This window comes from Zeus faber (assembly GCF_960531495.2).
Source record: "Zeus faber genome assembly, chromosome: 13".
NCBI classification, from domain to species: Eukaryota; Metazoa; Chordata; class Actinopteri; order Zeiformes; family Zeidae; genus Zeus; species Zeus faber.
Window position 1 is genome coordinate 1188258 of NC_137198.1, and position 13668 is coordinate 1201925.

Here is a 13668-nt window from a genome sequence, read left to right on the forward strand (position 1 = left end):
CGCTCGCAATACCCTCTGACCCATAGGTTGGCAATCGCCGGTTTACACCATATACTGTGGCGTTTACCAACTCAATATTTCTACCACAGGGAAAAAAACCACAACAGAGAGTTCAGAGTTGTCAGGGTTTTGTGATTTCAGTATATCAAACACAAGTGGAGGAAAATAATTCCTTTTCAGATCATCTTATAAAATGTTATAAATAACTTTGTGTTTCATGGTTCCCGCTGGCTCAGAAAAACATAAAAGGATAAAAAACGTTTCAACTGAAAGGAAATGTTTTCAATGTTCTGCCTAAAATAATGCACTTCTTCCGTTTTACAAGCCTAGTACAGTACGTCTGCAAAACTGAGAACGTTGATGTTGTTGTGTGTTTGTTTGTGTGAATGTGTCACAATGTGTGAGTGTACTGGGTGGAGAGGCGGGGCACATAGTGTGCGTCTCATGTTGAGGTGTGTAACGATGAGTCCTGACCCTCTATAAACCCCCCCCGCATCACACCCAGACACCCCCCCCCATACCAACTTCACACAATTCTACATTTGTACATCCAGTCATGTGTACAACATACTACGTGCATGTATAAACACACGTCATATATGATCACGCACTGTCAGCGGGCGTGGAGACACGTGCACAAACCCACTCACAACCCAAACACAAACACATGCAGTAACACACACACACACACACGCACACACACACATACACATACGTGCACACACAACATTTTGGTGAATCGTGTCCTATTATGTCCTGAAAAACCATGACCCAAAACATGAAATGTCACAAATAAAAGGCCCATATGCACAATCATGCTCTAATTCTCACACACACACACACACACACATCTGTGAGAATGCAGGTATGCAAATGACACAAAGCTGCACGGACACACACAGAGAGGCGTACGTCACGCCGCTCAGTTGGGGCTTACTCTATTGGCTGGTATTAGCTGCTTCGGCGTATTTTTAGGACTGTTATTCCGGGGGCCAGTCCAGCAAGTCAACAGCCGAGTATATAAGCTTGCCCCCGCAACAGGGGACCGTGCAGACGGCACGGTGGAAACATCTCTGCACAACTTCTCAACAAACTCCCAGCAGGTTTTCCAAAACTCCTCACAGGGTGAGTAAAACCACACCGAGAGATGAGGTGATGGTGAGATGTTTAACCGCATCGTTTGGTAAAATACCGCACACAGCCAGTTGATAGGGAGTATTACTGGATCAGGAAAGCTATGACCAATCAAAAGTTGTGTTTTGAAAGTTTGTCTGTTAAGGTTTCAAATTCCATTGACTTTGTGGGCAGGACTCTGACTCGAGTCTCTGGTTGACCAAGTCAATCATGAGAAGCAGGTTTACTGTCCTGGAGAGTGTTGGCGTCAGCGGCTGCCGTCCAGGAAGAGCCGAGCACAGGTTCAGCTGCAGGGCAGCGCCCGGGGCAGCTGGTGGGGATTTAATATCTTACTCGAGAGCACTCCAGCCGGCTGCTACAGCGCTGCCGGCCGGGCACTTGATCCCGCCTTATCCGACCGGAGGTGGTTTTCGCCAACCACTAGACGCCCCTCGTAACCACTTTCATGGCCGGTGTCCTTCCTCCACCCGCGCCTCCATCTGTGACTGGAGCTGTCGACAAAAGATAGTAACAGACTTTCATCCTCAGCTGTTTCTACTTACTGTATATGTCTTACTGTATGTGTCCATGCTGTGCTGTAAGTTCCCTCCCCCTTCAAAGGAAAGCTTCTTCAAGGTCTTTTTAAGCGACACTGTTTTTCAAATGTTCTCAGTTCGACTCATTCGAACCAGGGAGCGTCCAGATACAGCCTCGTCCTTCTGGCCGCAGAGCAGCTCCAGTTGGCGGTTAAAATGTAGGCGGATAAGTGCCGTGCTTCGGGGCACTGAGAAGGCAGCTGCTTTGGATAGGGAATGTGATATTCAAGAAGAGGGGAGGAGATGTTCCATTGAAAAGCAACACAAGGTGGTTGTTGCCCCAAAATGCACTGCTAAAAATAAAGGGTGCCTACGGTAAGACCCGAACATAAAATGCACTACGGAAGACCGTGCAACTGTCAGATGTTATGTGGTCACCAAGGCCCAACTTGGGAGAGGCTTAGACCTTCTTTACGCTGCTTGCTGTGACAAAGACTAATGGGTGCCGCCCTCGCGTTCATTTATGGTCATGATTAGACACAGAGTAATTGATGATTCATCATTGTCTTCTGCAAAGTGCACCGTATGGAGGGTCATTCGGTGCAGTACAAGCTGCGCTGAAGGTATTATGGTACCTGTGCTGTGGCACAATGTGCTCGAGTGGGTAAGAGCCAGATTACAATCTGCAAACCATAATCAGAGACACTGAACCCATGTTAAGACCTTTAGCTCAAACTCACTGGTAGCATTTATTTTGAATCCGCTGTCTGTCTCGTTTAGGACGCCATGCTTCTGGCATAATGTCGGCCGAGGTCGCCGTTCAGAAGTTGTCTTTCCCCTTCTCCTGCACGGCACGCCTTTCCCAGCAAGACGAGCAGGCGCAGAAGGTCAGCAAGGTAAAGGGACCGGAGTGCAAATCCACCCCGAGCGGTCCCAGAACCGTCACCATCGTCGGCGCTCTGGTCCGTAATGAGACGCCGTCCCCCGGGGATCCGAAACCCCCTCCCCCTCCCCCTCCCCCGGCCCGGGCTGAGCCGCTCCGCTCCGAAAGCGCCCGGTGTGCCGCACCCTCCAGATGTGGCGTTCTGGAGAAGCTGATGGTGGACGGAGATGACCAGCGCCCCGCGGCCAAGAGGCAGCTGTCGTCGGAGAGCGCCGCCCGGACCGTGGCGGTGGTGAAGAAGAGCGCGGTGAGGCAGGACAGAGAGGAGGCGGGGACGCCCAAGGGCAGACCCCTGCCCGGGCCGAGAGCCACGCCTGGCATACCGAGGGGAGCCTCAGCCAAAAGGAAGCGTCGACGGGATCTGTTCTCCAGCTCGGCGGTTTTCCAGAGGGTTGATGCGCACGCCATCAAGGCGGGGGCAGAGGTGAGTGAAGCACTTCAATGTATCGTTACATAACGTCACATGAAATAACTCGAGCCATGCGCTGAATGCTTTTATCTAAAGTACCTTTCCGTCCCACGAGAGGTGTGAGCATGAGTAGTCCATATGGGAACTGAATTCCTAAACACGGCGGCGTACAGGCCGTGACCTGCCCAGAGCGCCGCATGGCGGCTCCAACCTCTAATCCGAAAAGCATTAGTGCCATGCACTGCCCAGTGAGCTGACCAGGGAGTGGAATCCCCAACCCTGGCAGCACTCACGCCATGTAGCACCAGCTGAGCAACACGAGGACGCATTCAATACATGCAAGCACATCCATCTACGAGACAAAGCAAAGTTTCCAATGCCACTCGGTAATTAGGACCTAAATTTAGGTGTGTGGCGTGTCTATGTGTTTGGGCGGAGGGGCGGGGTGGGTGCTGCTACCCCAGGATAAAATGAAACCGATGCAAACAAGAGAGCTTGTGACGGCGTAGGTAAAGCCACAACAGAGCAGGCGGCGTGCTCCCGAGGCCGCGGGAGAAGCGTCAAGGAATGACAACATCGCTGAGAACAGGCGGCGCTGGCAGCCTTGAACGGACCTTCGGCCGGCGCTCGTCCACAGAAAGACGCTGCAAAACAGGATGAAGTTCGCATCGAAACAAATCCAGAGCTCAGTGTGTGCGCGTGTACAAAACGGCATGACATTGAATTTGTATTGGATTTGGAACTCTGACATTTTGCAACTCATTGTGAGACTCAGAATGGATTTCTTTATTACGACGGAAAAAATATGAGTTGAGATTTCTTGCCATTCAAACAGCTTTCAAACAATAATTCCACTTATGAAACAAAATGAAATCCTTGTGTCACCTGGAATAATTCTATTGATATATTTTACAATAAATGACAAGTTTATATAAGGGCAATAAACGCCCTGAATCCCTTATGTGTGAGTCTGTGCCTTTAGCTGCTGTATATCTTACGCTGTGTGCGTGCCTGTGTGCGTGTGTCCCAGCTGAAGGAGAAGCGCGTGTTTGCGGTGAAGACCATCGCTCAGACCGTCACGCAGGAGTCCAGGGACGACCTGGAGAGACTTCGTGCCATCTGGGTCTGGCTGTGCCACAACATTGGTGCGGCGGTGAAGAAATAACATATTAATATAACAACATATCATTTATTAATACGACACCACTCTTTATCCTAAATACACGTCACACACATATTTTATCCCAACACTATGAATTATTGATACAGAGGTTTGTTGAGTTTTTACCATTTTTTCCGTATAGTGTATAATGTTTCTTTCTATTTTCCGAACTATATTTTGAACTGTTTTCTCCCGGTGTGTTCTGCTGCTGCTGCTGCGACATCGACCTACCTCCCTATCCACCCGTACATCCATCCACCTACTCACCTAAACACTAAAAGACAATTATTTTTCTCGTGTACTGTTTGCGAGCCTGTTCCAAGCCCAATCTGAAGCCCGATGACCTGGTCTCCACCCGAGCGGAGGCCCCGCCTCCGCCCGATCTCCCATGCAGGCCCCAGGTGTTGCTCAGGCGGCTGCAGGGAGCGTGACCTCCGTGTGCGCTTCCTCCGCAGAGTACGACGTGAGCGGCTTCCTGGGCCGCTCGGCCAAGCTGCTGAGCACAGAGGAGGTGGTGGCGGCCGGGCGCGGCGTCTGCTGCGGATACTCCAGCCTCTGTGTGGAGATGTGCAGGTAAACAGGCAAACAGCAGCTCGTCCGGCGGGCAGGCGGTGAGTCAGCCGCCCGGAAGCCAAACAACACGCTGTGAGATTTAGTATGCAGGGTGAGGGTAAATGTGCATTACATGGAATACGTACACATAAAAATAGATGTGGAATGAAAGGAAAAAATACATTCAATTAATGATTAAAAGGAAAAAGATGCACAGGATAAAATATGGAATGAAAAATAAATGTATACCAGGAAGAAATAAATAACGCACAATAGGAAATAAAATAAATGAACAGATTAATCGACTGTTTCTTTCTCAGTTTATATATATATATATATATATGCTCACACTGTGTGTGTGTGTGTGTTTGTATACACTACTCACAAAAAGTTCGGGATATTTGGTTTTCGGGTGAAATTGATGGAAAATGTAAAAAGTTCACGCTCCAGTGATATGATATCATGGAAGTAGAGCATTTAAGTAGAAGATACAATGGTGATTTCCTCATCTCAAACAATGTATTGAAACAAAAGCCAACAACAGTGGTGGGTTTACCACAACAACAAATGTCAACGTCTCAATAACTTGTCATGTGACCTTGAGCATCAGTTACAGCTTGACAAGGACGTCTCATGCTGTTCACAAGTCGACTTATTGTCTGCTGAGGCCTGGCCCCCCACTCTTCTTGAAGGGGGCCCTCAGGTCATTGAGGTTCTGGGGCACAGAGTTAGGAGCCTCTACACGGCCACTCATTTAGGTCTGGAGAAAGTGCAGCCCACTCCATTTGAGGTGCCCCAGTCTCCAGCAGCCGTTCCCTAGTGATGCCACCTCCATGAGCTGGAGCGTTGTCGTCCATGAAGATGAGATGAGGCCTGTGTTGTTCATGCAGGGGCACAAAGACTGGATGAATGATGTCATTCAGGTAGTATGGGCTTGTCACTGTACCATTCACAAAGTGTAGGGCAGTTCTGTATTGACCAGACACACCTGCCCACACTGTAACACCACCACCACCAAAGGCTCGTCTGGTGACACCAGTGGCTGATGCGTAGCGCTCTCCTTGACGTCTCCATCATTTCTGCTCAACGTGAATCCACTTTCATCAGAGAACAGCACTGAGGCCCCTGGTCCCTCGTCCAGTGTCAATGCTCCCTGGCCCCTGCAAGACCATGATGCCTGTGCCTGGTGGTGTGGTCAGGTGCCCTTGCAGGTGGTCTAGCACGCAGACCACGCTGATGTCAACGGTTATGAATGGTCTGACGTGACACTTGGTGCCTCTCACCTCCCTTAAATGTGCCTGGAGTTGAGTGGCATCATCCGGTTGTGCAGGGCACTGTTCACAATGAAGCGCTCATCAGTGTGGGATGTGGCCAAAGGACGTCCACTTCTATGCCTTTCTGTGACTCTTCCAGTCTCTGTATCTCTGTTGCAAGCTGCTGATGACACTCTGTGACACTCTAAACTCAGTGGCCACTTCCCTTTGACAACATCCTGTTTGAAGCCTCGCCAGGTGAGGTGCTGTTGATCAGTTGTTAGGTGTGGTCTTGGTCTCATGATGTCAACATGTGAACAGCATGATGAAGAGGACTGTTAAAATACCAACTCTAATTGAACCAAGAAATGTATTGGTCCATTCATGGATCAAACACCTGTTTGAATTTTGCCGTTCAGCTCCTTGTTAGAGAACAGCAAGTTGTGCAAAAAGTACTGAAACTCTGAACAGTTGGACATGTGCATTCAAAAGTTTAGAGAAGGTCGAATGAAGTTCACCTGTAAAGGGTATAGTGCATTTTAGCTTCATCCTGAAATTTCACCTGAAAGCCAAATATCCCAAACTTTTTGTGAGTAGCGTATATGCTATACATATATATGCAGTGAAAACAGACACATTGAATAAATGGGAAATTAAATAAATAAAATAAAAAATAGGGAATAAAATACAAGAAATAAAATAAATGAACATACAGATGAAAGATGTAGATCTGTCTCAGTTCTCCTATCCAGTCAACACAGAAAGTAGAATAGGCAAGTTTGATTAAATGTGCTTTGATTTAATATATACAAACATATTTTATACATATTGAATTTATATATATTTCATATAATATATACAAAGTCAAAATGGACAAAAAAAATAAAATAAATACATGATTAATATGATCAAATATATATTTATTTTAAAATGAACGGATAAAAGTAAATGTGACTCGGTTCTTCCAGCCGACACTATTTTTGTTCAGCTTCCGTAAAAAGGAGGAGTTCCTGTCTCCAAATGTCTCGATATACATTCATCAGGAAATGACGGACGACGAGGCTCCTGTTAATTAACTTTTCATTTTTCCGATTGAATCTGAGCAAATGGACGTGACCTGAGGCACACGCACGGCGGTAGCGTCCGCTTACACCTGAGCACAAGTCTCTCGGGCTGGGAGATAGTAACATCAACAAATATCACAGTATTTCATGACGGATACCTCAAGCACCATATTTTGGGGTTTGACTATCGGTGCTTTGATAATATATTTACAAAAAACAATAAATATTTGAGAACCAATCATAATTCATGTGGATATTATAACCATTGATTAGAACAGTACTTTACTGTTATGCCTTGAAGACAATATTTAACTATATCACAATATGAGCATAACCCAGCATCTCAGAGGAAATCTATATATAAACAACTAATCACTACTCGAGGGAGAATCCCATGGGTGAGACAATTAAACATTCATTCACAACATTCATATCACGATATTGAGATAACGATATATCAGCCAGTGCAATATGACATAAGCGCTGTGTCCACTGTGTTACTAGCACATGACACATTAAACATCGGTGCATGACACCATAATGCTTATACTGGCTCCGACTCCGCAAATACACCAGTTCAAAATAAATAACCTAAAACCACCGCTTACATGGCTGCAGATCGGCCTTGTTGCGTCACCCGGCTCGAGGGCCCAGATACTATGCGACACACGGTCCACAAACAATGCACTCAAGCTCAAATCCTCCTGCAAGAACAAGCAAGGTCAGCGCAGCTCTTCACGAAAATTGTTCATAATTAAAATCCCGAGCGGGCGCCGCGCCGCCGCACTCCAGCGCGGCCTCTCGTAATGGCATCGGGGAGGTACGGCTGTTTAAAAGGACCGGTAATTATGGATTTCCTTACGTATCACCTGCGCAGGTCCGTGCTGCTTTGTCCTCGGCGGCTCCGTTCCGCTTCCTGCGTCCTTGATCCCGGTTCAGGTTCGGCGTTTGTTGTTTTAAAACCGCTCGGATTGAAAAGGCTTCTGGAAGCGGCGCCCCTCCCAAACGCCGCTCCGCTCAGGGTCACGGAGCCACAAAGTTTGTGATGGTGCTCTGTTGGACACTCTCTATTCCAGGGAGGTGGGCATCGAATGCCAGGAGATTCCAGGCCACAGCAAGGGCATCGGGCACCGGCCGGGACGCAGCCTGAGGGGCAGCAGGTCGGACCACATGTGGAACGGCGTCCTGCTGGGCGGGCAGTGGTTCCTGATGGACGCCTGCTGGGGGGCCGGCAGGGTGGACATGGAGCATGAGAGCTTTGTGAAAAAGTACGACGCTGGCTCAGGGAGGGTGGGAGCTAAAGGGGAATTCCACCGCCAAGCAAGCGAGTGATTTAAAGGGAAGCTCCAGCAGCTGTCAACCTGAGCCTTACCTTTCAGTCCCGGGGAGTCAACCCGAGTGATTGACAGCTCAGATGATCAGAATCTCCCAAATTGAAAATAGCTCCAGCAGACTGCCCTGCCATGGAGCGACCGCAGCGCCAAACAACATGGTCGCAATTTAAAAAGTACCGGAGTTTCCCTTCAACCTAAGGGAGGCAGAAATGTTTAAATGTGTGCAAAAGGTAGTGGCAGATATTACATCAACTACAGATGAATATCAAAGAAATACATCAGCAGTTATCTCTACTCTGCCCAGTTAGGAACCAGGACAATGGGCAGGATGTGCTCTGGTTGTGGTCAGGTACAATGTCCTCTACTGACGTATGAAACAGCAAATCCACTCTCACTGTGTCGTGATATGTTGTTAGCTTCACCGGGCGTGGCCAATTCCAATACAAAGACACCACCAGGACGTCACCGCACTTATCTTCAAGCTAAAACATTGTAGCTGGTGGTGAGTTGAGTCGTCTCCGTTTTCCTCCCAAGGTTCGACGACTTCTACTTCCTGACGGATCCGGAGGAGTTCATCGACTCCCACTTCCCGGACGAGGAGAGGTGGCAGCTCCTCGACAGCCCCTCCCCGCTGGAGGACTTTGAGAAGAGGGTGTTCAGGACCTCGGCCTTCTACACCATGGGGCTGAGGCTCATCCAGCCCCAGCACTTCTACATGGTCACAGGTAGGACCCGGCCCGGCCTCCCGCCGGTCCTGCATTTAGGAGTTTCGTTCGACCTGTATTGTTCTCGAAAAGACCAAATCAACATGTAACTCGTCTTCATGAGCTTCAGTTGGATTCTTTCACGTCAGATTTTGAATTCATAGGCAGATATCCTCTTCAAAGAGCCTTCAATGCAAAGTCATTACCGTGTTATTTCTGTGTCAGCTGGGCTCTCACACAGGGACATGTGTCCAGTCACAAGCACTTGGTCCTAAGGAGTGAGTCAATAAGATAACACCTCAATGACCCTCTGGGAAATTCAGGAATTCAATTCCATGTGAGGGATCCATGGTGCGGCGCTCTGGTCCATTAAAGCACTGATTCCTTTTTCTTTTAGTTTGGTATTAAAATGCAAATAACAGTGACTTTAATAAATTAATACTCTATACGCTATATCCTTTATGTACTTCATATTTGCGGCAAAAATAATGAGTCAGTATAAGTGGACGGCCAGGCCGCGAAGCAGCAATCACAACGTAGATGTGTTCATTAAATATAACTTCCCCGAAAATGAAAACGTCGTCCACTGATCAAACCAAAAAGAGGCTCGGAAGCCTTCAGTATCCAAGCATCTCAAACATGAAGGGATCAAATATCAACAATGAATCCCAGTTAGAGCTGAGATCCCAGCCTTTTGAGATACTTTTTGGATAATGCACATAAAGTAGTAAAATGGTCGACGCCTGTGGTCGAGGTCAAGGCTCCAAAAGGTTGAGAACCATCGGACTAAACCAACCTGGCCCCCCGCAACACGACTCCACCTCCGCAATTAGCAACGTTCAGAGAGCCAAAACGGAAAACAAAACCTCCATTAGATTGTTTTCGTGCCGCTTGGTTCCTAAAGTGCAAAACAACAAATTGGGATTTGTTTTGAAGAGTGAGAAGTCATATCTGTAGCAGGATTGTATGAAAGCCACCTTCAAAGGTCACCGTCACTAACGTGAACCATGCAGCTCCAGTTTGGTCGGGGTTGGCTTCACCGTAATCCATCTCCTTCTCCAGACGATGGCGAGGCCAGCGTGTCCATCGGCTTCTCCAGACCCGCGACATTCACCTACGAGATCACCCAGCACCAGGGGCTGCTCCACCGCGGGGCCTCCGAGCAAAAGGAATCCCGCAACTCTTCCTCTGGCCTCCTTACCGTCTCGCATCGGAGCATGAAGCTGCAGATCCTGCCCCCTGCGGGCGGAACCTACGACGTCAAGGTGTTCGCCCGACCCGAAATGGCAGACACGCCTCTGAACTGGGTCTGCTCTTTCACCGTCGAGTGCCCAGTGCCCAGGGCCACGGAGGAGATCCCGGAGAACCCCTTCCTGTCTTGGGGCTTGCAGGCCACCGCAGGGTCCCTGGGCGTGGCGGGCTGCAGCCAGGGCGGCGAGGTGGCCGAGCTGGAGGCCGGGGCCTTGGAGCTGACCATAAAGACCAGCCGCCCTCTGATGCTGCTGTGCGAGCTGGTCCACCCGCAGCTGGAGGCGGGCGTGGCCAAGCGCTGCCTGGCGACGCAGATCCAGCCGAACCTGCTGACCTGCCACGCGCTCTGCCCGCTACGCGGCTTCTACCGTCTCTCCGTGTTCGTGCGGGACTACGAGAGGTCAGACATGAAGTTCCAGAACGCCGCTAACTTCCTGTTGCACTGCAAGGCCAAGGAGGTCGGCCGGCACGAGCTGTTCCCGCCCGGCCTGGGCTCGGTGTGTGGGCCGGGAACGCGCACGCTGCAGGCGGGTCTGTCCAAATTCAGCCACACGGGGGCGCTGGTGAGCACGCAGCAAGGGAAATGCAACATCACCTTCCACAACCAGCAGGACCTGGAGCTCCACGCCGTGCTGGGCAGAGAGGGCACCGGGTCCGAGGCGCCCGCCCACCCGCTGGCACGCCACCTCTTCTGCACCTTCACTGACAGCAAGGTGACGGTGAGCGCCAGCCTGCCCGGGGCGGGGCTCTACCGGCTGGGGCTGTACGCCAAGACGACGCCCGGCGGAGACTTCGACCCCATGTGTGACTTTGTTTTGAGGAACAGCTGTGAACAGCCGGGGCCGCCGTTCCCCTGCACCTACTCCGCCTGGGGGAAGGGCTGCGTGCTGTTCGAGCCCCGCGTGGGGCTCCTGGAGCCCGGGGCCTGGGTGCGCTTCAGGGTGAGGGTCCCCGGGGCCAAGATGGTGAGCGTGGTGGGCGGGGAGCGGACTGACCTTAAGATGAACAAGAGCCGAGTGTGGGAGGCGGAGGTTTTCACCGGGGGAAGCCTCCGACAGCTGAAGCTCGCGGCGGCGTCCGGGGAGACCGGCGACATGGCCGTCATGATGACCTTTGACATCCAGCAGCCGTCGAATGAAGAGTGAAGAGTGAAGACATTTGGCTTTTCAACCCGTCCGCAGCGACTTTGATTCAGGCTGAAAACAAATAAATCGAAATCGTCGCCGTGTTTCTTGCTTCGATCACCGGGGTAGGTGGAGAACTACAAACATTTCTTAAACGGACACTTTAAAGCTCCTTCCTCTGATTGTCTCCCGCTGTGTGGTGCTCCGTATGTTGTGCTATTTGGCAAAGCCCACGCGCCTAGAAGCCCGAGCAGGATGAGGAAACACCATCATTTATTCTGTTGGAGCCAGATTTTCTGACACTCGGCGGTGCAGCGTAGAGTTGAATTGTTAAAGTGCCGTTTTGGAGATAAGACAATGGTGCTCTGTCATTCTGGAACGCTTTGATAAATTGACTCTTAAGTGGATGTTGTTTTGGAAGATGTTTGGTGCGCATTTAAAGGGATGTTATCCACAACTTTGGCCGCATCTTACGACTGTTTAAAAACTGTAATAAAACACACTGTAAAAAAAACAAAAAACATCTCAATCCCAATTTATTAGCTTGCTCAGCTTCATTCAGACATATTTATACAGCGCTTCACCACAGAGCAGTCTCCAGGGCTTCACCTCCACCCAGACAAGGAAAAACTGGAAGCAGCCTTGAGCAGCGTCAGGACGGCCGGGCTGCGGCTGCCTTTATTCAAGCTCATCGAAAGTCTTGAGTCTGGACGCGACCGATGCTGCATTTTATCATCAACATCAAATACTGACAAAGAAACAGAATCTGTTTTCCACAATTGATAGAACGTTTGAAAACGTTTGAGTCACTTTTTGTCACTTTGAGGTCGACTCATAATTTAACAGTTTCCAAACATCAATGCAGCCAAATGAATACAAATAAAATCAGGATATGGCAAATAAACCGGAGAATATAAACCCCAGAGACTCGGGGAAAAACAAGGACTAAACATCGAGCCTCGTCGTCAAAACTGAATAATGTTCCGTGCGTGCTCCACCCGAGCTGGGTGGGGGCCGGTCCTACTCAGAAGACCGGGGGGGTGGAGAGTGTTTACATGTGCTGTCACAAGAGTCTGGAAATAGAAACAGAAACAGCTTCGACCTCGATGCTTCAGTAGAAACACAACAATAGAAAGATAGAAGGAGGGGCGGAGTAGAGGAGTGTTTTGAATGTGTGTGTTAGGGTGGAGGTGTATTGTGGTGGTGTGTGTCAGAGGGAGGGTGGTTGTGTGTGTGTGGGGGTGAAGGTGTTTGTGTGTGTGAGAGTACGGGTGTAAAAGGGTGAAGGTGTGTGTGAGGTTTGTGTCTGCGGGCAGAGGTGGGTGTGATGGTGTTTTTGAGGGTGCAGGTGTGTGTGTGAGGGTGGAGATGTGTGTGTGAGAGAGAAGGTGGGTGTATATGTCTGAGGATGATGGAGATGTGTGCATTTGTGAGTGTGTGTGCATGCGTGCGTGTGTGAGAGTGATACTCCAGGTGTATGTGACGGTGTGAGAGTGGGGTGTGCGTAAGGGTGGAGGTGTGTGAGATGGTGTGTGTGTGTGTGTGTGTGTGTGTGTGTGTGTGTGTGTGGAGGAAGAGCTGATGTCAGAGGTTGGACATGCGGGGCATTGTATCTGCCTGGCAACAATACAAGGACACAGCTCACTTTTACTCTTAAACACACAGTGTGTTGGCTGGACTCCTCACATTCTCGCAGCTTAAACTCTGTACAACTGCTCCAACACACACACGGTTGCATGTGTGTGTTTAGTGTGTGTGTGCGTTCATGTGTGTGCGTGCATGTGCATGCGTGTGCGTACATGCGTGTGTGTGTGTGCGTGCATGTGTGTGTGCATGTGTGTGCGTTCATGTGTGTGCGTGCATGTGTGCGCGCGTGTGCATGTGTGTGAGCATGCATGTGTGTTAAGTGTGTGTGTGCGTGCATGTGTGCGCGCGTGTGCATGTGTGTGAGCATGCATGTGTGTTTAGTGTGTGTGTGCGTGCATGTGTGCGCGCGTGTGCATGTGTGTGTGTGAGCATGCATGTGTTTAGTGTGTGTGTGCGTGCATGTGTGCGCGCTTGTGCATGTGTGTGCGTACATGCGTGCATGTGCGTGCATGTGTGTGTGTTCATGTGTGTGTGCGTGAATGTGTGTGTGTGCGTGCATGTGTGTGCGTGAATGTGTGTGTGTGCGTGCATGTGCATGTGTGTGCGTGTGAATGTGTGTGCGCTGCTGCTGGTGTT

At 49.8% G+C, this 13668-nt stretch overlaps 1 protein-coding gene across 1 annotated transcript; it reads left to right on the plus strand.

Annotated features, from left to right (window-relative positions):
* The first annotated feature begins 1009 nt into the window (after positions 1 to 1009).
* Positions 1010 to 11949, plus strand: ky (kyphoscoliosis peptidase). The gene is made up of 7 exons (XM_080012623.1): positions 1010 to 1125; positions 2430 to 3016; positions 4032 to 4146; positions 4619 to 4736; positions 8109 to 8300; positions 8901 to 9091; positions 10133 to 11949. The coding sequence occupies exons 2-7, from the start codon at positions 2450 to 2452 to the stop codon at positions 11464 to 11466; spliced, it is 2517 nt and encodes an 838-aa protein (XP_079868749.1). The 5' UTR covers positions 1010 to 1125; positions 2430 to 2449; the 3' UTR covers positions 11467 to 11949.
* The last annotated feature ends 1719 nt before the right edge of the window (positions 11950 to 13668 follow it).